This window comes from Lissotriton helveticus, chromosome 12 (genome assembly GCF_964261635.1).
Source record: "Lissotriton helveticus chromosome 12, aLisHel1.1, whole genome shotgun sequence".
Taxonomy (NCBI): domain Eukaryota; kingdom Metazoa; phylum Chordata; class Amphibia; order Caudata; family Salamandridae; genus Lissotriton; species Lissotriton helveticus.
Genome location: NC_136073.1, coordinates 695,503,352 through 695,528,557, shown reverse-complemented (window position 1 = coordinate 695,528,557; position 25,206 = coordinate 695,503,352). Strand labels below are relative to the sequence as shown.

The window sequence follows — 25,206 nt, the reverse complement described above, 5'->3', positions numbered from 1 at the left end:
GGAATCGAAGTGAAATACTGAAAGCATTCTCTACTGAGGATATTGCAGTAAATGAGATTAAGGCCCTATGCTCTCATAGTCGGTCCACGTCTTCCATTATTCCAATCAAAGTTACCTTCTGTGTGTCCCACTTCTCAAGTTCAGTCATTGTGTATGTGTGATTCAGAACATTTAGTGCTCTCCGACTATGTCTTCGTCAGGGTATTTCAAGCATTCCACTAGCACGTCCAAGGCTCTAGCCTTATCTATTGAGAGCAACGTTTCCTTACCTTTTGGAGTAGTACTATGCCTTCATAGCCTACCCACCTCAGCAGGGTCTCACTCCATTTAGGTACCTGGGGGCCAATAGCAGCCTTCCATTTCTTAGTAATGGCGCGTTTCTCTAGTACCAGTGCCAGGTCCACAAATTTGTTAGTGGTTTTGTGTTTAGCCGGGTGGGGGAATTCCCCTACCCCAACAGGCGGAATGGGGGGGGGGGGGGGCATTGGAGGATCCTATCTGTGATATATGCGATTTCTTAAAAGAATTCTAGATTATAACACCAAATACAGGTACCTTTGTGCTTAAGCATTTATTCGATCCCTTCCCTAGTTATTTTATTTCTTTTCTGCTCCTTAGCCCATACGGTACGATAAACCCAAAGTCCCTGTATGGAGAGTCCCATGCTGTCCAAGTCGTCCTTTCCTGAAGACTCCAACCTTCCAATGCTAACTTTGTACCCATCTCATCTGTGCATCTATCATTCAGTTGCCTGCAGGAGCAGTCTTTCCACCTTCAGCCATAGACTACGCTGCTCGAGTAAGCCCTCATGGGCCTTCCATGTACTTGCTTTGCCTCCATGCAGGCAGCCACCTTGGCTCTGTCAGCTTTGCTACTGCTTGCGTATGACTGTTTTGATTTGATCCAAAAGTCTTCCAGCATTCTACCAGCTGTTTATCTTTTGTGTTAGATAATAGCATTACTTCATTCAGTCTGTGGTTCCTACTCTCCAGCTTCCTTCACCTCATCTAAATTCACTGTAGAACTGTGTTGCCGTTTTTTTGTCACCTATGATGTACTTCTCTCTTTCCTTATATATAAATCTATTTATATATTAGGTACAGTTGCCTGACACAAGTTAGTTTATGGGTAACTCTTTATAAAACCCTAAAATAAAGTAAACATTTTTGCTTGAGCCGTCATATTCTTAATCCCATCCTCTGAGAAGTATTGCTATGTAAACAGTGAAAAGTTGAGACCACATTTATAGAATACCCCAACGGGGATGAAAAAGCAGGAGGGGAATCTTTAAAAAAACCACACTGTATCCCAATGTTCTTTCATTCTCCCCATTCTACCCTTTTGTAATAGTTTCAAAGTACTCTGTTCTAGGCTGTAAATAAGGAGGCATGCACAAGCTGTTGATAACTGCCGCAGGTTTTCTTTAGAGCTTCATCTTAATGGTGGAAGGGGGGTATTCAATATAATGAGATCTATATACATAATGCCTTTGGAGAGCTGCATTTGCACAATGTGTACTTTCTCCCTGTACATCACTCCCTTTTTTTAGGCAACACTCCTCAATTGCATCATTGAAATTCCTGCCCATTTGCAATGATTTCCGTGTATTCTTAATCGAGACAAAGTTTATAGCATCTAACACACAGGACTATCACTGCTTTTTAGGTTTCGCCTCGCGATCCGCTGCGCAGCAGCGTTCGCGCAGGCGAAATCTAATGTTAGAACAGTACTGGCTTTGGTCCCGCCTTCTCTTCCATTGGCTAGCTCCATAAATGGAGGCTAGCCATTGGAAGAGAGATCTGTCCGTCATTGCCGGAGCAGATTCGTGGGCGTTCCCGCGATTTTTACTCATCCCGCCCCTTTGCAATCGTCATGCAGCGGTGGGCGGTGTTTTAAATTTTTTTTTTTTTTTTTAATGCTTTGTTTTAGCCATTTCGGAAGTGTCCTTTGCAGGGGTGGGTTGCGCGATGTCCCGCTGTCCGTTCCCGCCCCCCTCCCACTGTCCGTGTGCCCGTCATGTTCTTTCACTCACCCATTTAAAGCACTGGTGCCACTGCCAACTAATGATAGCTGCGCGCTTGAAACCATAAAACAAATAAAATGTTCTCTGCAGCAGTTCATTGGGTCGCTGAGTTACCGCATTGTTAACCGCATAATTAAAACAATTAATGGCCAAGAAGAGAGCAGAAACACCGGTGGAATGGAAGCTGGTCGTGGGTAGCGGTGTTACGCGTAGCAAGGGTGAGCCGGGCCTTAATCCAAGCAAGAAAAGTACCCGCCCCCATCTCACTGTCTCCTAGTTTCATAGTAAGAAGACAACACCAGCAGCTGATTGGGGTATATTGGGCCCCTGACACCCGTGGCCCTAGGTGCCATTGCGCCTGCTGCACTGTTGCTAGCTACGCCCCCGAGCGTGGGAAAGTTTCAGACCCCCAAGGGCTGGCTGGGTAGGAAGGCGCCGGCGTTAGGACCCCGCGGAGTCCGGTTCGCCAGGGTTGCACTGTGTTGACAGCAGGCAGGCTCGTGCACCGAGTATGGAGTCCCAGTTATGGCTGCGCAGTGTCTGCAGGGATCGCTCCACATACTAATCGCCAGAATGTGAGGATTAACCGGGGGCGTCGAACATCGGAGGGTGACTCATGCAGCCGGAAGCCCCCGGGCAGCCAAGGATTAAAGGGTAACGAGCGATTCTCATTTCCTGTCTCTTAATCTTTGCTTCGGATTTAGCAGCGTCATAAAATGCCTGTAAGTGCCGGTGGAGTCCCACGGCGAGAATGCACTTGAGGTTGTAACTCTTAACATACCTCAGAGGGACGATCGCCTACTGCTGAGATTTGTGTTGCCTGAAGAACTGCCTCGGGCTTTTAACCTTCCTAGGTTGATTAAAATCACCCTTCCAACGTTGATAAAAACATTGGCTTAACTACAGTTACTCCATGTCACTCAAGACGTATTTTCGATTCGGAGGCTCTATATGTGACATTGTTACCAGTGGTATTGTTGCTTTGCATGGTAGCGCAGTACTGAAGGTGTCAGTTTACTTTTCAGCACACAGTGAGTTTACTGCTGCTGTTTACATACGCTGATCTTTCTGTCGGGTTTTACAGCTCTGTGTTGCCTTGAGCGCTGCGAAGATCTTCGGGTGGCATGTTGGCACTACATGAAATACTTATCACAAGGACGTTTCTTGGAACATAAATATTGACAGGACTGCATAACGCAATACCCTGGCATATAATGTCTTGACAACAGCACTGGTGTCTCTAAAAATATGACACTGTTAACGCATTCCCATGGTCCCCGCCGAATACAAAGTGCCAGCGATGTACTATATGTTACTCTAGCCACGACAGATCCCCGGCTTGCTTTCCCCATATCGAGTCTGCTTTTCAGTTGATTTGTTGGGGAACATATAAAATATGTCATAACTGCGGGTTAGGGACCAATCTGCTGAATTTAGACATCAGGACCACGAGGTTGAAAAATCACCAAAAATGAAGTCAGTATCTTGTTTTGCCTGAAATTGTAAATGTATGTCCTTTCAAAAACAGCAGTGTGCATTCTACTGTGACAATTACATGCTCATCCCTGTTGCATGCTGGAGTGTGCAGGCTGATCTCACGACACACACCATGCTATTCTGTGCACACAGCTCATATTTGGCGCGCTTCTGTTGCGATGTACGTTCATTAAGTAGCTATCCGCGGCTCCTTCTTGGAGCTAGGTCCATAATGCATCAAAATACCTAAAATGGGCTCCTCTTGGGAACACAAACGTTTCAATTACGCCCGTGTGGGTAACATTGTTACAGATTATTCCACCTCTTGAGCATGGAAGTAACATTTGTTTTTATTGTGAAAGAATGTAGAGATTGTCTGGTTTTACTTTAAAGGCCGTAGATAAATTTGCATATTCGGTTGAACGTTGGTATGTAACCTGCAGGATACCCTTTTAACCGGCGCCTATGTAGAATTCCGTGCTTACTTTGGTATGCCTCCATTGAAAGAATCTTTTATATCCACTCGTCACCTCAAATTTGCCTTCTGTTTTTATGATCGCTTATGCTGATCTGTGCAGAATTTGTGGTCACAGACTTCATATTCGTGTGCAAGATCTATTAAGTAGGTGGTTGAGTTGGGGGCGGAGGGGGTCAATTAGAAATAGAGAGCTTCAGCAAGAGATCTGTTTGTAACATTTTCGAACCCCGTCGGCAGGGTTGCGAACAAATAGCATTGTGTGTGTGTGGGTCTGTGTGTGTGTGGGTCTGTGTGTGGGTCTGTGTGTGTGTGGCTCTGTGTGTGTGTGTGTGGGTCTGTGTTTTTGTGTGGCATTTGCCAGAGATTAAACTGTTGGCATTGTAAATGACAATAATGAAATGGGGGTAGGCCGTAGGCACTCCTTATATTCAATATTTACTTGTTCATGCAAACTTAAGTCCTCCTTTGGCGTGCAGCTCGGTAATTAAGGGCTGCCGGTCCCTTAGTATAGGAATAATATTGGAAAATGGTACGTGATAGCGCGATCACGACCCTACCTAGCGCACAGCTCTGTTGGTAATATGTCCCCGAGGAAGGGACATGGGTCCCGAAATGCATCGGGCCAATGAATTGAACGAAGGTTATATTATTAACCTAAAGTATACATTGTTTGTATGAAGCTTGAATACATTCTATGAACTTTAAAAAGCACACGGATGTTACAACAAAATATATTTGAATTGAGACGAGTGATATCTCAAGGATATTGTTGACTCTAAATAAATGCAATAATTGAACAAATCTTGAAATTTTGGAATAATTGAAATTTAATCAAATGAGTATATAGAAAAGAAGGACATATTACCAACAGAGCTGTGCGCTAGGAAGGGTCGTGATCGCGCTATCACGTACCATTTTCCAATATTGTAAATGACAATGCCATTTATTTATCTGTTTTCAAAACCAACACATAAATACAAATTTTTTCATTTACAATGCCAATAGCTCAAACTTTTCAAAAGGCGAAACCATTGCATTGTAAATGCTTGTTACCTTTGAATTCCTGTTAGCCTCGGCCCCACTTAGAAACTGTGATTCTCATACCTTTTTGTGCATGGCTTCACTGATCAGTACGAATCCCTTTTTTTCTGTAGCACTGTGTTCTTGACTTCAGTCACTAGAGCATGGGACTTGGCTCGTCTGGCTGTGCATTGGTGATACCACCTCAAAAAGCAGATTCCATCATATGGTTCCATACCTGTTCATTGCTGATAGTCGCCAGTAGCAGGGCCCCTCAGTCCTTCAATCACTGGTGTTATTTATTGGGAATCCACCACCCTTCCAGAAACGACCTCTTATTCAAACATGTAACATATATAATACTCTTTGGTTCCTTTTAAAAACCTGCTGATGGACCCCATAGCATTGCTGGATAACCTAAGGCATATTCAATGCAGAATAGTCATGTTTCCGATGAGAATAACGGGATGTAGGTATTCTGGGAAAATAATCCCAAAACTAAGAGGATGGACACCAATTTGCTGGAATTGGACACAGATACTGACAGTATTAAGAATGAAAACAATATGGAACGTGTTCTTTTCATGTTTACTTTTCAGTAACTGCTGTACAAAAAGAGTTTTCCTAGGGGATTTTATAAAAGACAATCTTAGACCCTACAGTTCATTATTACATTGTTGGGTTGTGGAAACCATCCATTTTTTTCATTTTAGAGGTGGACATAGTTAAGGAGTTATATGGCCATGCTTGATAAGCAGTTGGTTGGAGTTTAGATTACTTTTACAGTGCTCCACTGCTTTCCAGTTACAGCTGCTCTATTGCAGTCGCATGCATACATTCCTTAAACAGAGAAGGAATATATTGAAGATTTGGAACCCTTTGCAGTCAAAGGAATGCATGACAGGGTATTGGATTTTTAGATAACATTTGAAGTACTGATTCCCAGTTAATACAGGGTTCTGATATGGATTCATGATTTCCAGTTCTCAGTAGTGATGTGTTCTAGAGTACCTATTCCATATAAGTACTACAGGTAAATAAAAAGCTTCACAATTTCATAAAGCAGTTTTTAACTGTTTTGTAGCCTCAAGGAGGGTTTTATAGATAAAGGGAGTTTCGATTTTTCATTAAGATGACCCCATTTTCATATGTAGCCCAAATTCAACAGTCTCATTTCTTTTTTCAACATTTGAAGCTTGATTAGGATTTATTACATCACGGTATAATAATTATCATATAAAATGCATAATGCTTTCATTGACTTGGCTATTTATAATTTTGGCTTCTTATCCAAATTTGATTTTTGCTCTACATTTTTTATTTTGATATTGGCATTTTAAACGTGCCCTGACATGGAGCTGCCCAGTGATTGCACATTTCTAGCTAAGGGTCACCTCAAAATTGGAGAGAACCCTGGCAAGGCAAATACTCCATATTGCAGAGATGTACTTGCTAGGCCTGTATAGTAGACGAGCATTGAGGAAGGTTGGCAACAGGTTCTTAGATTTGGCCCTGGGTTTAGCTGGCAGGGACATTGCGCTGCATTGGAAGTCACCAAGTGGCCTGGCACACATCAGTTGGAAAGTGGACGTGGAGAGCTCGGCACTGGAAGGGGGGCTGCCAGGTGCTTGGAGGAATATATGGGAATCCGTAGAAAACCCTTGGTGGAACAATGGATTGAGGTATTGGTTAGCTTAGCTGAATCAGCGTTGCAGAAATCCAGTGGAAAGATCCATTGCTGTCATTTTGGATGCCACATCACCATATCCCAGATACTCCCAGTGGCTGCAACTGCCCACCCGTACTTGATTTTTGATGGCAGTTACACCTGAGATGCCCAATCTAGTGTCATTGTCACTACGAACTACAAATAAATTGGGAATTTTTTACCATCTAGCACAATTGCTATTATTGGTTCTGTATGGTTTACTTGGTTGAGACTACTTGTAGTCTTGCCCTAAGTCATCTACTAATGCATACTCCTGTTCAATTTATAAATATGCAATATATGTTTATATTCAATATTGTAATTGCCGGAGGACATATTCACGTTGTTACCATTATGTTGCAAAAACACAATAAAACACTCTTTGGTGAGTGACATCATCTTCTCTTACCACTAACAGCTTTATGCTACTGGGTGGCCCTGCATTCCTTCATGGTGAACTCGTTAACGACGGGCGTCCTATAATCTTCTGCTTCAGTTTATCTTTCTAACTCAATCTGCTTTGTCTTAACCCCATGAACGTAATGTCCTCTGACAGAATCTTGGGTCTTTAACATATCCATTTGTGTGGAATCTCTTCTTGCAACCGCAACCACTGCTGTAAGGTACCAGATTCTAAACATTCAACAAATCTGTGCTTCTAATCTATTCCACACAGCCAAGGTGCTGGTCAGCTTGCTAGTAAGTGGGAGATTAGCCGACTGCAGCTCCCTACTAGTTCACCTCACCCATTATTCTACTACTGGACACAATTCTAAACTTTGTCAGCAGAACTATATTTAATCTCCCCAGGCACATACCTGCTTTCCAATATAGTAACAAGGCTGGTTGACTTTCTACCTAGAATAAAGCCCCTCTACGAGTTCTTACATACAAAGCAATTAACGGAACATCATCAACCTGCCTTTGCCATCTTAACATGATGCACCCCAACCTAAAATATGAAAATCAACCCTGCTCAGCATCCTGTCACCCTCCCCCAAAAATCCCTTCCAGCAGCCGTCAGAGCTATTCATCTTCACACGAGATCAAAATGAGTCAAAAGACTATCTCTTGTTACTTTAAACCAACACTAGTCTTTTGCCATATAGTGTAAACCTGTAAATATATCCCTAACAATAGGTGTAACTGAAATTAGTTTTTATCGTCAAGTATGCTGTTGATGAGAAGAAACGATGCCCTTATTCCATAATAGCATTTGCTCTAAGTAAACAACTCAATCTGTCGAAAGCTCTGAGTACCAAAAAGCTGTCGTTTTGTACAACAATTATGATCAAAACGTTTCCTGCACCTGTTCCAAATAAATGCACAACTCTTGATGGTGGTGCTCTTAAGTGATGGGCAAAACAGTTTTGTTTTTGATGTTCCTGTCTAGGTAGTATGGTATTGATGGCAAAATGGCTAGCAACACACATGAATTGACTTTGGGAATGTTGATTCTTTGGTTCCTCTGGGCTTAGAACTTTAAAACCATGCCTTCGCTGTTGAGTGTAAATGTCTTATACCAGGGTCAGTGGCTAAGTGTATACCAGTGATCCAATACCAAGTTTTTCCCTCCTTGCAATTTTTCATTTAACCATAAATTATTTTTTTTTTTTGCAGATGAGCTAACCCAAAATGCCTACAGGCAAGTTACATGGGTCTTTGGACTCCATTACCGGGCTTTCCCTTCAGCTGCCTGATGGACTCCAGAGAAAAACACTACCACCCCGCAATCCAAAGCTCACAAGGGATGAAGAAACAATATTGGTAAGACATTCACAGGTAAATCCCTTTTAAGGCAGTCTGTGCAACAAGTGAGTAAGACTGTCTCCCAGACACATTGTTAGGCTAATGGGAAGGCCCAAGCATTTCTTTGTAATACGGCTTTGAAATATATAATTTGTCTTTTTTGTGCCATTAAGTAGCATGAAATAACATGCGTTCTGAATATGGATGAAAACAGTGTTTTCTTCATGTTATTTTGTTTGAAGAAAGTCAATATTTACTTCTAGAATAGCGGTTTCACCTCATTGATCTGTTATTTACAGACTCACATACTTTTGAGTTTTCCCTGCTGTGGGGGAACAATGAGAACACTTAAGAGTTGAAAGTTCATTGTGGCCTCTTCTTTTTGCAAGAGCCAAAAACCTGCTAATATCATTCTACTTTCCATCATGAATCAAAATAAACTTCAGTTTGTTGACAAGGGATTGCAACGAGTGTAACTGTGAAGTTACTTAACTTCACATCTATGGGAAATAAGGAGGTTTTAGTCTTGAGGTCCAAGTACCTTTTGCTCATATATAGAGGGGATATATTTCCCATCTTTGAGTCTGGTGGCTTTACTTGTCCTAGTCATTTGGTCGCGAAGACAATGCTGAAATGCTGCATGTTGTCTATGATACTTGATTTTCCAGCGGCCTACTTTTGTGGAGATTCCCTGATAGTCTTAATGCCGCATACCATCTTGCGATGCACCCTGGTTCGTCTGTCCTCAAGCAAACCCATATTTCTGCTGTCTGTTCTTTTATGGTACCCAGTGCCATTGTCTGACATTGTGTCCCCCAAACCCTCCACAGAATACCACAGCCAATGACAGTCCGTGCTAGAAAACAAACAGCAGAAATCTGGTTTCGCAAACAGTGTTCCCTTCATCAGTGATTTAAAACAATATAATTATGTGTCAAAATATTATGTACAAGTTGTAACCTTCTTAATGTAGTCATTAAGAGTACTGTTTCATCTAAAATCTCTTGTTGGAGTGCTACAGACCTCATATCAGGTTAAATTCTCTCTGGTATCAGAGTGTTTTCTTGTTGAGCAAAGGGGAATGGTAAGCCGTGTCCATCAGCGATGGTATTCTAGAATAATGTTTTCTATGCAAGCAGCCAGAAGAAACATCGGGCCATATGTATAAAAAATAGGAATTGCGATTTTTATTGAATGTTAATGAGGTAGGTCGCAATTTGTAAATAATTAGGAATTGAAGTCATCCCAGTGGTGGAGGCTTGGTGCGGTCAGCAGGTCACCATGTCTGTGATTTGAACATAGGAGAAAGGATGTTTTTCTACATATCCCAATAATGACGATATTTAAAAGTCGGATTCCGGAAACCAGGTGAGGAAAAGCAATGCCACTCTAACTCCGATATGGATGGAAATATACTCGGACAGTATTAGAAGCTTAATATATCCTGCTTCGATGTCTGAGGTTGCAGATGGAAGATGTGTTTGACTTGTGTGTAACCACATCTTTAGTGTCCAGCTTTGGACAGTGTGGTGGCAAATACAGATGTGGCCTAGTGCTGCTTGCTTTTCACTCTTGCCAAAGGTTGAAGTAATTGACAGTTAAAAGGAATCTTTCCAAAGTCCAATGATTTTTTTTTTTAGACTAAAGTTTTTTTCTTTTTTTTTAAAGAATTATCAGTCTCCTGTAGCGTATTCTGTCAAACACAGGAAATCCTCTAATATATTTCGGCATTCTTGTGTGATATGATTCATTCCAATCTATAGTTTGATCAGAATGGTTTCCCAAATTCTGACGTTTTACAGACCAATATGGCAGCCTTGGAGCTTTACTAGAGGGTTGTTGTGTGCACACTGTGAGGCTTTAACTTGCTGCCCTGGAGTAGTATGTAGTCCCTGAACAACATCTTGTGGGGGATACTGGCATTTACCACTGGTATCTAGGGCTACAGTACTGTTGCAGTCCAATGAATTACCAAGTTCCTTGTATTAGTCACTGTTCTCTTCCCTTGCCTAGAAAACTAGACGCTCCCTCTCTGGAGGAGTGATGCCAATTGGCTCCTTGCTCTTTTAGGTATGTAGGGAGGGTACAGACCTGCTTGGGCATGTCACTTGCCTTGGACGGTGCAGACACTCCCATATCTCAATGAATTACGTCTTTGCAGCTCTTCTACCCAGAAGATGCGCTTGTTGCTTCTTTCTGAGCAGCCGGGCTGCGGTCACCTTGCGGTTTCTGGGCACTCTGTTTATCAAGGTTTCCTCATGCAGGTCCTTCAGGAATTAAGTACCATATGGTGAGTGTGTAATATATACCTATCGCAGGTCCACTCACCACCTCAAAAGCTGTGCTTGGGTAACGCAGCTACTTAGATATACTTTTCTGCGTCAAAGGGCAAGTAAAGCAGATTACCCAAAAATGACGGTGCCCCTCTCTGCAGCACCCAAAGGGCCCACAGGTTGATTAGTTACCGTGGCCCTGTTTCCCATGATTAGCGCGCACTCTTTTGAAAGGTGACGACCTGCGCCGTGTTATTGTGAATTCATTGTTGTAAGCACTGTGACTGCTGGCATGCAGTGGACCTTGTGGGCTATCCCTAAATCTAAAGCACCTTTCCAGACACTTTGGTTTCTCTCCACTGGTCACAGCACATGGCGACTTCATAGACTTCCTAAACCTATTCCCTATATGCTGTGATAACACAATACGACTTATTTTTGCCCCAAGGATGATTTTGCATAGTCACATGAATTATGCTCCTCTACTTTATGCATACTCGTGCTGGTTTTGCATCGATTGTGATTTGGCACCTTAGTGCGCTATCCACCAAATGTGATGCCATATTGAGGTGCAACTTTTACACGCAATCTGTTTTCGTCTGAACTGGGAGTTTTTTCACCTAAATGTGATGCAACGTTTGTGCTAGCTTTGGACCTCTGAGATTTTTGCATTTAAATGTGTTGTCACCCTCCTACTGAAGATGCGCCTAAAAGTGATTAAACATACTATCTCAGATAAAGATAATTGTGTGATTCATCATGTCCTATATTAAAATGCACTGTACCTGATCAATTCCTCAGACAGTAATCTCCTTATCTTCACTATATTTGTTGATATCCTGAAGGCGCTAAAAGCTTCAAACGTGACCAGGGATTTAGCTCGCACACAATCCTAGCTAGCTCTACTGGCTACAACACTAGCTCACACTTCTCAGCCCTCTTGTCCCCAATGTCATGCACACTTCCCAGTTAATCGAACTTAACAGCATAATGCATGCATAATCAAGGTTGTTGGGCACCGTAACCTGGAACACTGCTATTCCTATACTGACACGGGTAGAAAGTGTCTGGGACAAAACACATAGCCAGCCCTCACGATAGTCACCACGGCTTCTCAATACGTCCTCCCTCTCTCAACCACCCGTCCAGTTTATCTACACCAAAACAATAGTACTTAAACTGATTTTCCACAGATTGACTCTACTACCAAAGGCATAAATATTGTGAAAGGTGTGATTGCTCACCTCGTACTTCATTACAGCTCCTTACTACTGACGAGCACAAATGTTTTATCCACTCCCCAAAATGAACTGCTTGACATCAAATTGAAGCCGGATCACATGCAGGAGGTGATTTAAAGTCTGCAAATCAGTCAATTTTTTCTTCCACAAGCACTTTCATGTTATATATTATTACCCATTCCATTAAGCCTCACTAGACATGTACTTCAGAACACACCAGTTCCAACACTTGAGAGCATTCCTTCAAGCACATTAACTTGAACACATCACACATACCCAAATACTCTGTGAACACAGAACACCCAACACATCCTATTCCCACAATCTTCAGATGTAGACTTCTAAACACAATCAAAGAGTAATCTGCCCCGGCAAGCTCAGAACAATCACCTCCTCTCAACCCAGTGACCCATCTCCTGACATAAAAGCTGCCCTGTAATGTGTAATGTCTTTAATGCAACTTCCATAATCAATCAATCAATCAATCAATCAATCAAGCATTTATATAGCGCACTACTCACCCGGAGGGTCTCAAGGCGCTAGGGGAGGGGGGGGGGGGTCCGCTACTGCTCGAACAGCCAGGTCTTGAGCTGCTTCCTGAAGGCAAGGTGGTCCTGGGTCCGGCGGAGGTGGGTCGGGAGGGAGTTCCAAGTCTTGGCGGCCAGGTAGGAGAAGGACCTTCCTCCTGTGGTGGCTCTTCGGATGCGGGGGATGGCAGTGAAGGCGTGGCCGGTCGATCGAAGCTGGCATGTGGGAGCGTAGAAGTTGAGGCGGCTGTTGAGGTATCCTGGGCCTTGGTTGTGTAGGGCTTTGTGCGCGTGGGTGAGGAGACGGAAGGTGATTCTCTTGTTGACCGGGAGCCAGTGCAGATCTCTCAGGTGTCCGGAGATGTGGCTGCGACGGGGGATGTCCAGGATGAGTCGTGCTGAGGCGTTCTGAATCCGCTGGAGTCTCTTCTGGAGTTTGGCGGTGGTTCCGGCGTAGAGGGAGTTGCCGTAGTCCAGACGGCTGGTGACGAGGGCCTGGGTGACCGTCTTCCTGGTCTCGGTGGGGATCCACCGGAAGATCTTACGTAGCATGCGCAGGATGTTGAAGCACGCCGAGGAGACGGCGTTGACTTGTCTGGTCATGGAGAGGGAGGAGTCCAGGATGAAGCCCAGGTTGCGTGCGTGGTCTGTTGGTTTGGGTGCGCTGCCCAGGGCGGGGGGCCACCAGGAGTCGTCCCAGGCGGAGGGTGAAGATCCCAGGATGAGGACTTCCGTCTTGTCCGAGTTCAGTTTCAGGCGGCTGTTCATCATCCACTTGGCTACGTCAGTCATCCCTTCGTGTAGGTTGGCTCTGGCGGTGGCGGGGTCGTTGGTGAGGGAGAGGATCAGCTGGGTGTCGTCGGCGTAGGAGATGACGTTGAGGTTGTGTTGGCGTGCGATGGCTGCGAGGGGGCTCATGTAGACGTTGAAGAGGGTTGGGCTGAGCGAGGAGCCTTGAGGAACGCCGCAGATGACTTCGGTGGCTTCTGATCTGAACGGGGGGAGGCGGACTCTCTGTGTCCTTCCGGCGAGGAACGAGATGATCCATTCCAGTGCCTTCTCCTGGATTCCGACGTTGCTGAGGCGCTGCACTAGGGTACAGTGGCAGACAGTGTCGAAGGCCGGGGAGAGGTCCAGAAGGATGAGGGCCGCTGTTTCTCCGTTGTCGAGCAGGGCTCGGATGTCATCGGTGGCTGCGATCAGGGCGGTCTCGGTACTATGGTTGGCCCGGAATCCAGACTGCGAGAGGTCGAGGGATCCGTTCGTCTCGAGGAAGGCAGCCAGCTGCTTGTTGACGGTCTTCTCAATGACTTTTGCGGGAAACGGGAGCAGCGAGATGGGGCGGTAGTTCTTGAGGTCGGTGGGGTCGGCTGATGGCTTCTTTAGTAGAGCGCTGAGTTTGGCGTGCTTCCAGCTCACCGGGAAGGTAGCGGTGTCGAAGGAGGTGTTGATGATGTCCCGCAGGTGGGGTGCAATGGCGGCGTCGGCCTTGTTGAAGACGTGGTGAGGGCAGGGGTCGGTCGGAGATCCGGAGTGGATGGAGTTCATCGTGCGGATGGTGTCTTCGGTGCTGATCGGGGTCCAGGCGCGGAGGGTGGTGGTGGGGGGCGGTGGTTCAGTCGTGGCGAGCGTCGGTTGAGTGCTGAAGCTGTTGTGTATGTCCACGATCTTGTTGTGGAAGTAGGAGGCGAGGGAGTTGCAGAGGTCTTGCGAAGGGGTGATGTCGTTGTTTCCGGCGTTGGGGTTGGAGAGCTCTTTGACGATGTTGAAGAGTTCCTTGCTGTTGTGGGCGTTGTTGTCCAGTCGTTCCTTGAATGCAGTTTTCTTGGTGGCGTGGATCAGTTGGTGGTGTTTTCAGGTGGCGAGCTTGAGGGCAGTCATGTTGTTCGGTGTTGGGTCTCTGCGCCAGGCTTTCTCGAGGGCTCGGCAGTTCTTCTTGGAGCTCTTGAGTTCGTCGGTGAATTATGGGGCTTTCTTGCTGTCGGGTCTGCTAGGCGGGGTCTTCAGGGGGACGAGGTCGTCTGCGCAGTTGCTGATCCACTTCGTGAGGTTGGTGGCCGCCTGGCTTGGGTTCGTTGTGCTGGTGGGAGGGTTCATGCTCAGGGAAGTCGCGAGTTGGTCGGCTGTGATCTTGTTCCAGCTTCTGCGTGCAACTTGTTGCTGGTGGTGGTGGATCGTGGTCCTTCTGAAGCTGAAGTGGACGCAGCTGTGGTCCGTCCAGTGGAGTCCGGTGGCGTGGCTGAAGGTGATGTCCTTGCTGGATGAGAACACGGGGTCGAGTGTGTGACCGGCGTAGTGGGTGGGGGTGGTCACCAGCTGCTTGAGACCGAGGTTGGCGAGGTTGTCCAGCAGGGTGGTGGTGTTGCGGGCGTTGTTGTTCTCCAGGTGGAAGTTGAGGTCCCCGAGGAGGATGTAGTCAGCGGAGAGGAGGGCGTGCGGGCTGATGAAGTCGGCGATGTCTTCGCTGAATTGTGTGCGTGGTCCCGCGGGTCTGTAGATGAGGGTGCCTCTGAGGGTGGTCTTGGGGTTGATGTGAATCTGGAAGTGCAGGTGTTCGGGGGGAGCGAGGGTGTCGTCGGTGTTGGTCGTGATGCGGATGGTGCTCCTGTGGATGATGGCGATGCCTCCCCCTGTCTGGTTGACGCGGTCCCTCCGGGTGATCTTGTAGCCGTCCGGGATGGCGATGTCGGGCGCTGAGGAGGCGTTCATCCAGGTTTCCGTGAGGAAGGTGACGTCTGGGGCTGTGGTGTCGAGCAGGTTCCAGAGCTCGACGGCGTGTCTGTGGACGGAGCGGGTGTTGAGCAGGATGCACTTCAGGTGGTTGCTGTTGGTGCTTGGCTTGGTCGGTGCTGGCGTGGTGCAGGTCCGATGCTGGTGGTGGTGGATCATGGTCCTTCTGAAGCTGAAGTGGACGCAGCTGTGGTCCGTCCAGTGGAGTCCGGTGGCGTGGCTGAAGGTGATGTCCTTGCTGGATGAGAACACGGGGTCGAGTGTGTGACCGGCGTAGTGGGTGGGGGTGGTCACCAGCTGCTTGAGACCGAGGTTGGCGAGGTTGTCCAGCAGGGTGGTGGTGTTGCGGTCGTTGTTGTTCTCCAGGTGGAAGTTGAGTTCCCCGAGGAGGATGTAGTCAGCGGAGAGGAGGGCGTGCGGGCTGATGAAGTCGGCGATGTCTTCGCTGAATTGTGTGCGTGGTCCCGGGGGTCTGTAGATGAGGGTGCCTCTGAGGGTGGTCTTGGGGTTGATGTGAATCTGGAAGTGCAGGTGTTCGGCGGGAGCGAGGGTGTCGTCGGTGTTGGTTGTGATGCGGATGGTGCTCCTGTGGATGATGGCGATGCCTCCCCCTGTCTGGTTGACGCGGTCCCTCCGGGTGATCTTGTAGCCGTCCGGGATGGCGATGTCGGGCGCTGAGGAGGCGTTCATCCAGGTTTTCGTGAGGAAGGCGACGTCTGGGGCTGTGGTGTCGAGCAGGTTCCAGAGCTCGACGGCGTGTCTGTGGACGGAGCGGGTGTTGAGCAGGATGCACTTCAGGTGGTTGCTGTTGGTGCTTGGCTTGGTCGGTGCTGGCGTGGTGCAGGTCCGGATGCAGGTGAACTTGCAGGAGTGGCAGCATAAGGGTCCGTGGATGCGTCCTGGGGTGGCTCGATAGCAGCCCGGGATTCGACCGGCGTTGAGTGCGTAGAGTTCGGTGGCGTCGTAGGTGCGGCGGGTGGGCTGGTGACGGTGGGGTCCAGGGATCCTGGCACTGGGCGCGGTACAGGCGCGGACGGGCGCAGACGGGCTTACCTTTGGCGCGCCTTCGGCGCGCCCCCTGCGCGGGCGCACGGTCGCCATTTATGGCGAAGTGCAGGGAGGGAGGAGCAGCTGGGAGGCGGGAGCGGGGAGGGTACAGAAGGAAAGGGGGCGTGTCCACACTCCCGGCGGCGGGAAGCGGGGCGGGTGGGCGCACTGCAGGGGAAACTGCACAGGGGGGGAAAACAGGACAAAAAGGAACGAAAATAGGAATACAAGCAATTTACAATACAATTTACCTTATAATACAATTACAATAAAACAGAACAGCAGGGAAATGCGGACGAGCGACGGCGGGGGCGTGGCCAGGAGGAAGGAAGGCTCAGCGAGGCTGAGCGCAGTGGCAGGCGGGGGGCACACGCGACAGCTGGTGGCCGTGCGGCGCGGGGGTGTCCTAAGATTAGGTCACACTCACCCGTGCCGCACTGTCACCATTTATGGCCAAGTGCAGGGAGGGAGGAGCAGCTGGGAGGCGGGAGCGGGGAGGGTACAGAAGGAAAGGGGGAGTGTCCACACTCCCGGCGGCGGGAAGCGGGGCGGGTGGGCGCACTGCAGGGGAAACTGCACAGGGGGGGAAACAGGACAAAAAGGAACGAAAATAGGAATACAAGCAATTTACAATACAATTTACCTTATAATACAATTACAATAAAACAGAACAGCAGGGAAATGCGGGCGAGCAACGAGCGACGGCGGGGGGCGTGGCCAGGAGGAAGGAAGGCTCAGCGAGGCTGAGAGCAGTGGCAGGCGGGGGGCACACGCGACAGCTGGTGGCCGTGCGGCACGGGGGTGTCCTAAGATTAGGTAACCCGTAACCGCCTTCATCCAAAACTCTGACGCTTTTGCACACAAGGAAAACTAGGTTGCTCATCCTCCATGCCATTCCACTGTCTTACAACTGGGATACAAATACTCTCCCTTTCCTTTGCACTCTTAACAAACCGTTTCCTTTGCCTTCATGCCCTACTTGTTGTCTACGGCTACGCTGTCTCTTTTATTTTTCTATGTCTGCCTCCTCTTCCTTCACTGTGCACTGTCTTCTTTCTCTTTGCCTTAATGCCCTAGGGATTTTCCCTGTGCCTTTTTGTCTTATCATTTTCTCTTATCATAAAGACTGCATTTCCCTCTCTGTATCTTCTTGCTGTCACTTCTTTATCTGTGCCTTTTTGTTTGGGTCTTTTCCACATACTGACTTAGTTTCCCTTCTGTGTCCTACTGCCTACTCTTCTTCCTTCCAGGGGACCTCGTTACTGTCTCTTTCTTCAGTGTGCATATTTACCTTATTTCTTCCTCTCTTATGTCTTGTTGGTTTTTCTACCCCTTTGCCATGTTACCCTGCCTATGACCCTGTATCTTCGTTGCATGCATTTCTTCCATGTGCCCTCTTGTCTTGTACAGTTTTTGCTCTGACCTTGTCCTTCCTTTCCCTGTGCTTTGTGACCCCATTAATCTATGTACCTTCATCTCATGTATTTCTTCCATTTGCCCTCTCATCTTGTACAGTTTTTGCTCTGGGCCTTGTCCTTCCTTTCCCTGTGCTTTGTGACCCTATTAATCTATGTACCTTCATCTCATGTATTTCTTCCATGTGCCCTCTCGTCTTGTACAGTTTTTGCTCTGGGCCTTGTCCTTCCTTTCCCTGTGCTTTGTGACCCCATTAATCTTTGTACCTTCATCTCATGTATTTCTTCCATGTGCCCTCTCATCTTGTACAGTTTTTGCTCTGGGCCTTGTCCTTCCTTTCCCTGTGCTTTGTGACCCCATTAATCTATGTACCTTCATCTCATGTATTTCTTCCATGTGCCCTCTCATCTTGTACAGTTTTTGCTCTGGGCCTTGTCCTTCCTTTCCCTGTGCTTTGTGACCCTATTAATCTATGTACCTTCATCTCATGTATTTCATCCATGTGCCCTCTCGTCTTGTACAGTTTTTGCTCTGGGCCTTGTCCTTCCTTTCCCTGTGCTTTGTGACCCCATTAATCTATGTACCTTCATCTCATGTATTTCTTCCATGTGCCCTCTCATCTTGTACAGTTTTTGCTCTGGGCCTTGTCCTTCCTTTCCCTGTGCTTTGTGACCCTATTAATCTATGTACCTTCATCTCATGTATTTCTTCCATGTGCCCTCTCGTCTTGTACAGTTTTTGCTCTGGGCCTTGTCCTTCCTTTCCGTGTGCTTTGTGACCCCATTAATCTATGTACCTTCATCTCATGTATTTCTTCCATGTGCCCTCTCGTCTTGTACAGTTTTTGCTCTGACCTTGTCCTTCCTTTCCGTGTGCTTTGTGACCCCATTAATCTATGTACCTTCATCTCATGTATTTCTTCCATGTGCCCTCTCATCTTGTACAGTTTTTGCTCTGGGCCTTGTCCTTCCTTTCCCTGTGCTTTGTGACCCCATTAATCTATGTACCTTCATCTCATGTATTTCTTCCATGTGCCCTCTCATCTTGTACAGTTTTTGCTCTGGGCCTTGTCCTTCCTTTCCCTGTGCTTTGTGACCCTATTAATCTATGTACCTTCATCTCATGTATTTCTTCCATGTGCCCTCTCGTCTTGTACAGTTTTTGCTCTGGGCCTTGTCCTTCCTTTCCCTGTGCTTTGTGACCCCATTAATCTATGTACCTTCATCTCATGTATTTCTTCCATGTGCCCTCTCATCTTGTACAGTTTTTGCTCTGACCTTGTCCTTCCTTTCCGTGTGCTTTGTGACCCCATTAATCTATGTACCTTCATCTCATGTATTTCTTCCATGTGCCCTCTCATCTTGTACAGTTTTTGCTCTGACCTTGTCCTTCCTTTCCCTGTGCTTTGTGACCCCATTAATCTATGTACCTTCATCTCATGTATTTCTTCCATGTGCCCTCTCATCTTGTACAGTTTTTGCTCTGACCTTGTCCTTCCTTTCCGTGTGCTTTGTGACCCCATTAATCTATGTACCTTCATCTCATGTATTTCTTCCATGTGCCCTCTCATCTTGTACAGTTTTTGCTCTGACCTTGTCCTTCCTTTCCCTGTGCTTTGTGACCCCATTAATCTTTGTGCCTTCATCTCATGTATTTCTTCCATGTGCCCTCTCATCTTGTACAGTTTTTGCTCTGGGCCTTGTCCTTCCTTTCCCTGTGCTTTGTGACCCTATTAATCTATGTACCTTCATCTCATGTATTTCTTCCATGTGCCCTCTCGTCTTGTACAGTTTTTGCTCTGGGCCTTGTCCTTCCTTTCCCTGTGCTTTGTGACCCCATTAATTTATGTACCTTCATCTCATGTATTTCTTCCATGTGCCCTGGTGTTATCTGTTTTCGCCCTGTAGGTCTTAAGTCTTAACCCATCATTCTATGAGCCTTCATCGGGTGTATTTCTTCCGCATATTGGTCTTGCCTTTCTCCTTCTAAGCCTTGTCCGCTTGCCCCATGCCTTTCTCCCATGTGTCTTATTGTCGGTTTCTTCGCATGCCCTCAACCACCTTCTCTTCACTGTGCCCGTTTCCTACTTCCTTATGCCTTCATGGCCTGTGTCTCTCTGCGGCTAGCCGTGCATCGGACCTGCCCGGTTGTAAGAAAAGAGTGCCCTGTATGTGCGCAGCGCACAGGTCTCCTTTCCACGCTGCGACAAATAATCGCCAGAGGGGTGGTTTCTGATCACTTGGGTGATCCAACAAACGACGTTAAAAGAGAAATAAAAAAGCAAATAAAGAAATAAAGGCCAGATGCCATATCAAATCAGAGCTCAGGCAGCCGTAATAGAGTGGAACGAGCGCGTACTCCTTGATGCATAATTCATCCCTTTTCTAAATATTTGAGCAGGAGAACTCTGTGGGGGCAGAGGACTATCCCGGTGCCTGCAAGGCACAAATTATTCATCAGCCGCGTGTTTTAACAAGCAAAACCTTTTCTGAAAGACGGCATTTATGGAGTTCTGGTCTTTCGTTCCAGTTGACTCCCTCGGCGTTCCTGATGGAGATGTCACTCACCACGGAGCAGAAACTGGCGAGAACCCGCGATATGCACCCGCCCAAAATCCTACGGCTGTTGGACATGAGTGAGACCTCCCACCAGAAGGTAAAAGCCCTCTCACTGGGCCCCGGCACGTTGCTGCAACAAATCAATATGAGAAGTGAATGTCACAAATATATATATGTTGGTGCTTTCATTGCAGAAAATGGAGTTGTGTTAAGAAAAAAAATACTTCAAATGGTTTCCATCATCACTATGACCTTCCCCCAAATTGCTCACCTTTAATGTTGTCCTATGTTTATGCAGTATTCTATTCATGAAAGGTAAAAAATACCTGTGCATTTTAATTCAATTTAGTACCCATTGCTGTGCCTTGAGAGATTAGCTTCAATAATCCTTTATGTAGACCAATTGCTTGTGCTCTTTTTTTTTTTTTTTTTGACAGAGCAAAGTCGTTTTTCCGAAATTCTGTGTTCCTGATTACATACTTAGGTATTATTGTACAGCAAGGATATTCTTGTTTGAAAATAAACTTTTTTGAAGCTAACTGCCAGAAAATGAGCATTAAATATAAAAAAAAATTTGTGTAATAGGGGCATGTATTTCCATCTTGTTGTAGTGTGACATTTGTAACGATGATGAATTCAACCCAGATCTGTGACTGGTTGTGAGTGTCTGAAAAGTTTCAGCGCTCCGTCCATCATCTCCTTGTTTTTGCTTTGTTTGCCCTAAGTGGGCAGGGTATGCCCAGACTTGGGTCCCTTTCTCACTTTTCCACTGGATTCAAGATAGCCTGGCTGATGGATGATACCCCAAAACCGGTTTCAGGATGCTTTTTTACGGTCCAGGGAAGACCTGACTTGGCAGTTTGGGCTGGACTGTTCCCATGATGAACAGGGTCAAGACTGATTTGCATATGGCTCGGTCTGAACTGGGGTGGCAAAGTTAGCTCAAGAACGATGATGGATTCAACCCACATCTGTGACTGGGGGTGAGTGTCAGAAAAGTTTCAGCGCTCCGTCCATCATTTCCTTGTGTTTGATTTGTAACTAAGTCCTCATTCAATCAATCAATGAACCAATCAAAATAACTTTATTTCCAGAGGCAATATCGACACAAAAAGTATTCTACAGACATACCTTAATCAATAATTAAAAGCGACCATTCCAAATTTAGACTAACGTAGTTAAATATGATTTTTTTAAAACAGCAATACAATTTTTAAAAACAATCATAAACTAAAAAACAATAATTCATACATATGTACCCAAATATTACACAAGTCAACACCTTGAGTTACGTTTTAGTTATCAGATTAAGGATTTAGGGCCAGATGTAGGTAGGCATTTACCGGTCGGTAACGGCCGAATTCGGCCGTTACCGACCGGTAAATGCAATTTGAGATGTAGGGCCCTGTATTTTACAGAATCGGTAAATTTACCGATCGGTAAATTTCCGATTCTGTAAAATACCGAGTCGGTATTTTTACCGATTCGGTAAAATTGTTATGTAGGTGGGACTCTTCTGAGTCCCACAAGCATTAAAAAATCGGTATTTTACCATCAAATCCTATTTGATGGTAAAATACCGATTCCGGTGTGCATGCACATGTGTGCATGCACACCTGTGCCATATGACAGGCAGACCTGCCCTTAGGGCAGGTATGCCTGCCACATGGCACCCGAACCCGTTTTGGGGGTGCTAGAGGGTGTCAAAGTGACACCCCCTGCACCCTTGTGAAATTCGGTATTTACCGATTCGGTAATTACCAAATCGGTAATGCCCATTCATTCCTATGGGCTTCAAAGCCCATAGGAATGAATGGGCATTACCGGTCGGTATTTACCGAATCGGTAAATACCGAATTTTACCGATTCGGTAAATGCACATCTGTATTTACCTACATCTCGGTACTTCTATTTTACCACTTCTTAAATACCGAATCGGTATGATTCGGTATTTAAGAGGTGGTAAAATAAAATTACCTACATCTGGCCCTGAGTCTCCTCCTGGTTAAAGTGGATAGGAACAAGGAGGCCAAGCAGAAACATGTAAAGGGATCAGACAATGACTGAAGATAATATAGGGCTAGACGACATTGTTTAAAATTCATTTTTCGGATAAGGGGGACAATGTATCTTTTTCTTTCATTAATATAAAATTTACAAAAAAAATACAAAGTGCAGGTCATTCTGATTAGATCGCTTGTCACAGGGGCAAGGTGGAAGTGCAGTAACTGCATAGGTTTTAGACGGGTGGCCTAACATAAGAGGAATATAATTTAAACAAAATATCACTAAGTTATATCTGTGTTGGAGATTCGTGACAGATGTTGAATAACATAAAGAATTGGTGTTAATTATACTAGGTGCTGCATGATATTGTCTAACTGTGGGCAATTTAAGGTTAGAATCATACCTCTTCGCATCTAAATGGGCTAATAAGCGAGTCTTCAGCTCATTTTTTGTTATTGGCATGCACACCTTCGGATCCTCATATAGGTTATGTAGGCCAAGGGCCTGCAGGTTAGTCTCGATATATCTTAACTATCTTATTTTGCTTACACCATCTAAATTCAGGGAGTCATTTATAAAACCGTTAGTCAATGAAAGAGTTTCTTTTCGCCACACTGAATGCCACATCAAAATCGGTGCAATACGGATCTTATCAGTAATATACGGAACTATCAGCTCCATGTGGCAATTATAATTCGAGCAGGATTGGGGAAGAGATGCCAGATTTTTCAGGAATCCATCCTCTATACACTGAAGTTTAGAGGTATCATCTTTCGACCTTCAAGCTTATAATGTTCCTGCGTCCCCTTGAAGAAATTATAGGCAGTTCCACTGGAATTATGCGGCAGGGATGGGCCAGACTTTGAGGTCCATTAGGATGGCGGACGGAAAAGTCAGTCCGCCATCCTGTCGGGGGCCGGTACCGTCCGCCACAAGGGCCGAGGAACCTTGCCCCCAATTAGGATGCATCCGCCACAGTGGCGGGTGCATCCCACATTTTTTACATTGCGGCGGACGGTGCTTGAAGCACCGGCCGCTGCAATGCAAAAAATGCATGTTGTACATTTCAGTGCACAACATGACAGGCACCGCGCGGTGCCTGTCATGGTGTACATTGAAATGCTGGGGGGTACCATAGGTACCCCCCATGTGCACCATACACAGCCCCCCCTTCATCCTGGGGGCCCGCAAAAGGCCCCCAAAGCAAAGACCGTATGCCGCTACGGAAAAACATTCTTCACCAGCCATCCTAATATGGCTGGCGGTGTCTGATAGACACCGCCACCATATCAGGCCTTTTCCGCCGCGGTCGCAAGCCGACCGCGGCGGAAAAGCGTTGGACGGTCTTCCCCTCCGCCACGGTCCACCCACCATCGTAATATGGCAGGGGGAAGAAAGGTGGCGGACGGGCAGGGATGGCAGATCCGTCCGCCATCCTAATGGACCCCTGTGTGTTGACTAAATCATGCAGCAAAAAGGGCAAATTCATGCAGCATAATGGTCCACGTTTGGGGATAGTATTACTCCATTATTGTGTGATTTTACACTTGTTAACACTGGGAATAGGTTGCGCCTCATTACTACATCCAAATATAGCAATAAACAATAAAAATGTGACCAGTCAACTTTTGTAGAGAGTCTTCCACTACGCAGCAACACACACTACGTTGTAACACGTGTTGCTGCATTTGTAGTTTGAACCATTTTAGCTCAAAATAATTGTTTTTTTGGGCTAAAATGTACAGATTATACAGCAGATGATGGATTATGCGGCTGGTCGATAGTTATGCTAAAAATGCCACAGCCGCACAATTGCATATTTCCATAGGCCCGGAATATAGGTCCACACTACATAGGTTCAAATTCTTTTTCCCCTCTGCATCTCATGCTCTCTTTTTCACATAAATACATATGCAAGGTCTATGAAAATAAATGTGGTTCAGTGACGTTATTTGAATGTGTTCAAATAAACATATATCCATACATTTATTACTAGAGTGCAGAAGACGTTATTACCACAGTACAATTTATCCAGCTTGGAGAGATCAGTGCTTATTATCTCTGAGAGTCCATTCTAAAATTAGTTTAGCGAAAAACAGCTAAGACCATCCTCCAAAGTCTGGTTACTGTTGTTCTAACTTATTGCACTGATTTAACTACTGGTTTTCTGGTTATTGTTAAATATCTTTGGTTAGGACTTCTACACGTGAAAAGAGCAGTAGGACATACACCAGACATGCATATGCACTGAACGTTCTCTGCTATTTAGGTATACAGATTTGTAGAGTGTAACATGTTATTTATTACCTTGGCTGCATGGGGGAAGGGTCCATGATTTAGAAGAGGTGAAGCCTCAGGTGGACCATGATGCCCTTTGCCTCCCACAACGACGATGATAAATAGTGAACCTTATTTTGTGCATCTGCATATATGGGTTGTGCCATGTTGTTTTGCTGTTACTTGCAGTTCTACTCAAAGGTTTGTACCAAGATACAAGGGGTTAAATTCATTCATTGAGCTAAAATCGCCCAGAACAGTTTTGTGACTATTAGCAGTGTTGCTTCCCTCTATCCAGTCGATTTTACATTCAAGTGCATACCTCTCAACTTGTCTACCTTTGGTAGGTGATGCAACTTTTCCACTTCATCACCCGCTCAATCTCAAGCTGTTTCTCTTTAATCTGCAATGATGACAACACGTTATATGCCAACCTCCTTCCACTGTCTTCTTTTAGTCAAAACATTGCAGTAGTATTTGAGTTGGAAATCCAGGCATTTGATTCCTTGTGATAAAAATATAGTCGTATGAGTTCATAATTCTAGCAGATGACTTCTGGTGAAAATAACAAGTTCAAGTCTTTACTTCGCTTGCAAGTGTTATGCATGAATACTCCTCTGGGGTCAATTATGTCTTTCATAAACTTTTAAGTACAACTGGTTACAATGATTCTTAC

At 45.9% G+C, this 25,206-nt stretch overlaps 1 protein-coding gene across 2 annotated transcripts in view; it reads left to right on the top strand.

Annotated features, from left to right (window-relative positions):
* The window catches only part of HYDIN (HYDIN axonemal central pair apparatus protein), a 3,619,565-nt gene that overhangs the window by 161,739 nt on the left and 3,432,620 nt on the right, over positions 1–25,206 (top strand). For both annotated transcript variants that reach the window (XM_078670948.1, XM_078670947.1), the window contains exons 2-3: positions 8,326–8,472; positions 20,218–20,343. In XM_078670948.1, the coding sequence (XP_078527074.1) occupies positions 8,341–8,472; positions 20,218–20,343 (258 nt within the window). In that variant the 5' untranslated portion in view covers positions 8,326–8,340. The remainder of the gene's footprint in view (positions 1–8,325; positions 8,473–20,217; positions 20,344–25,206) is intronic.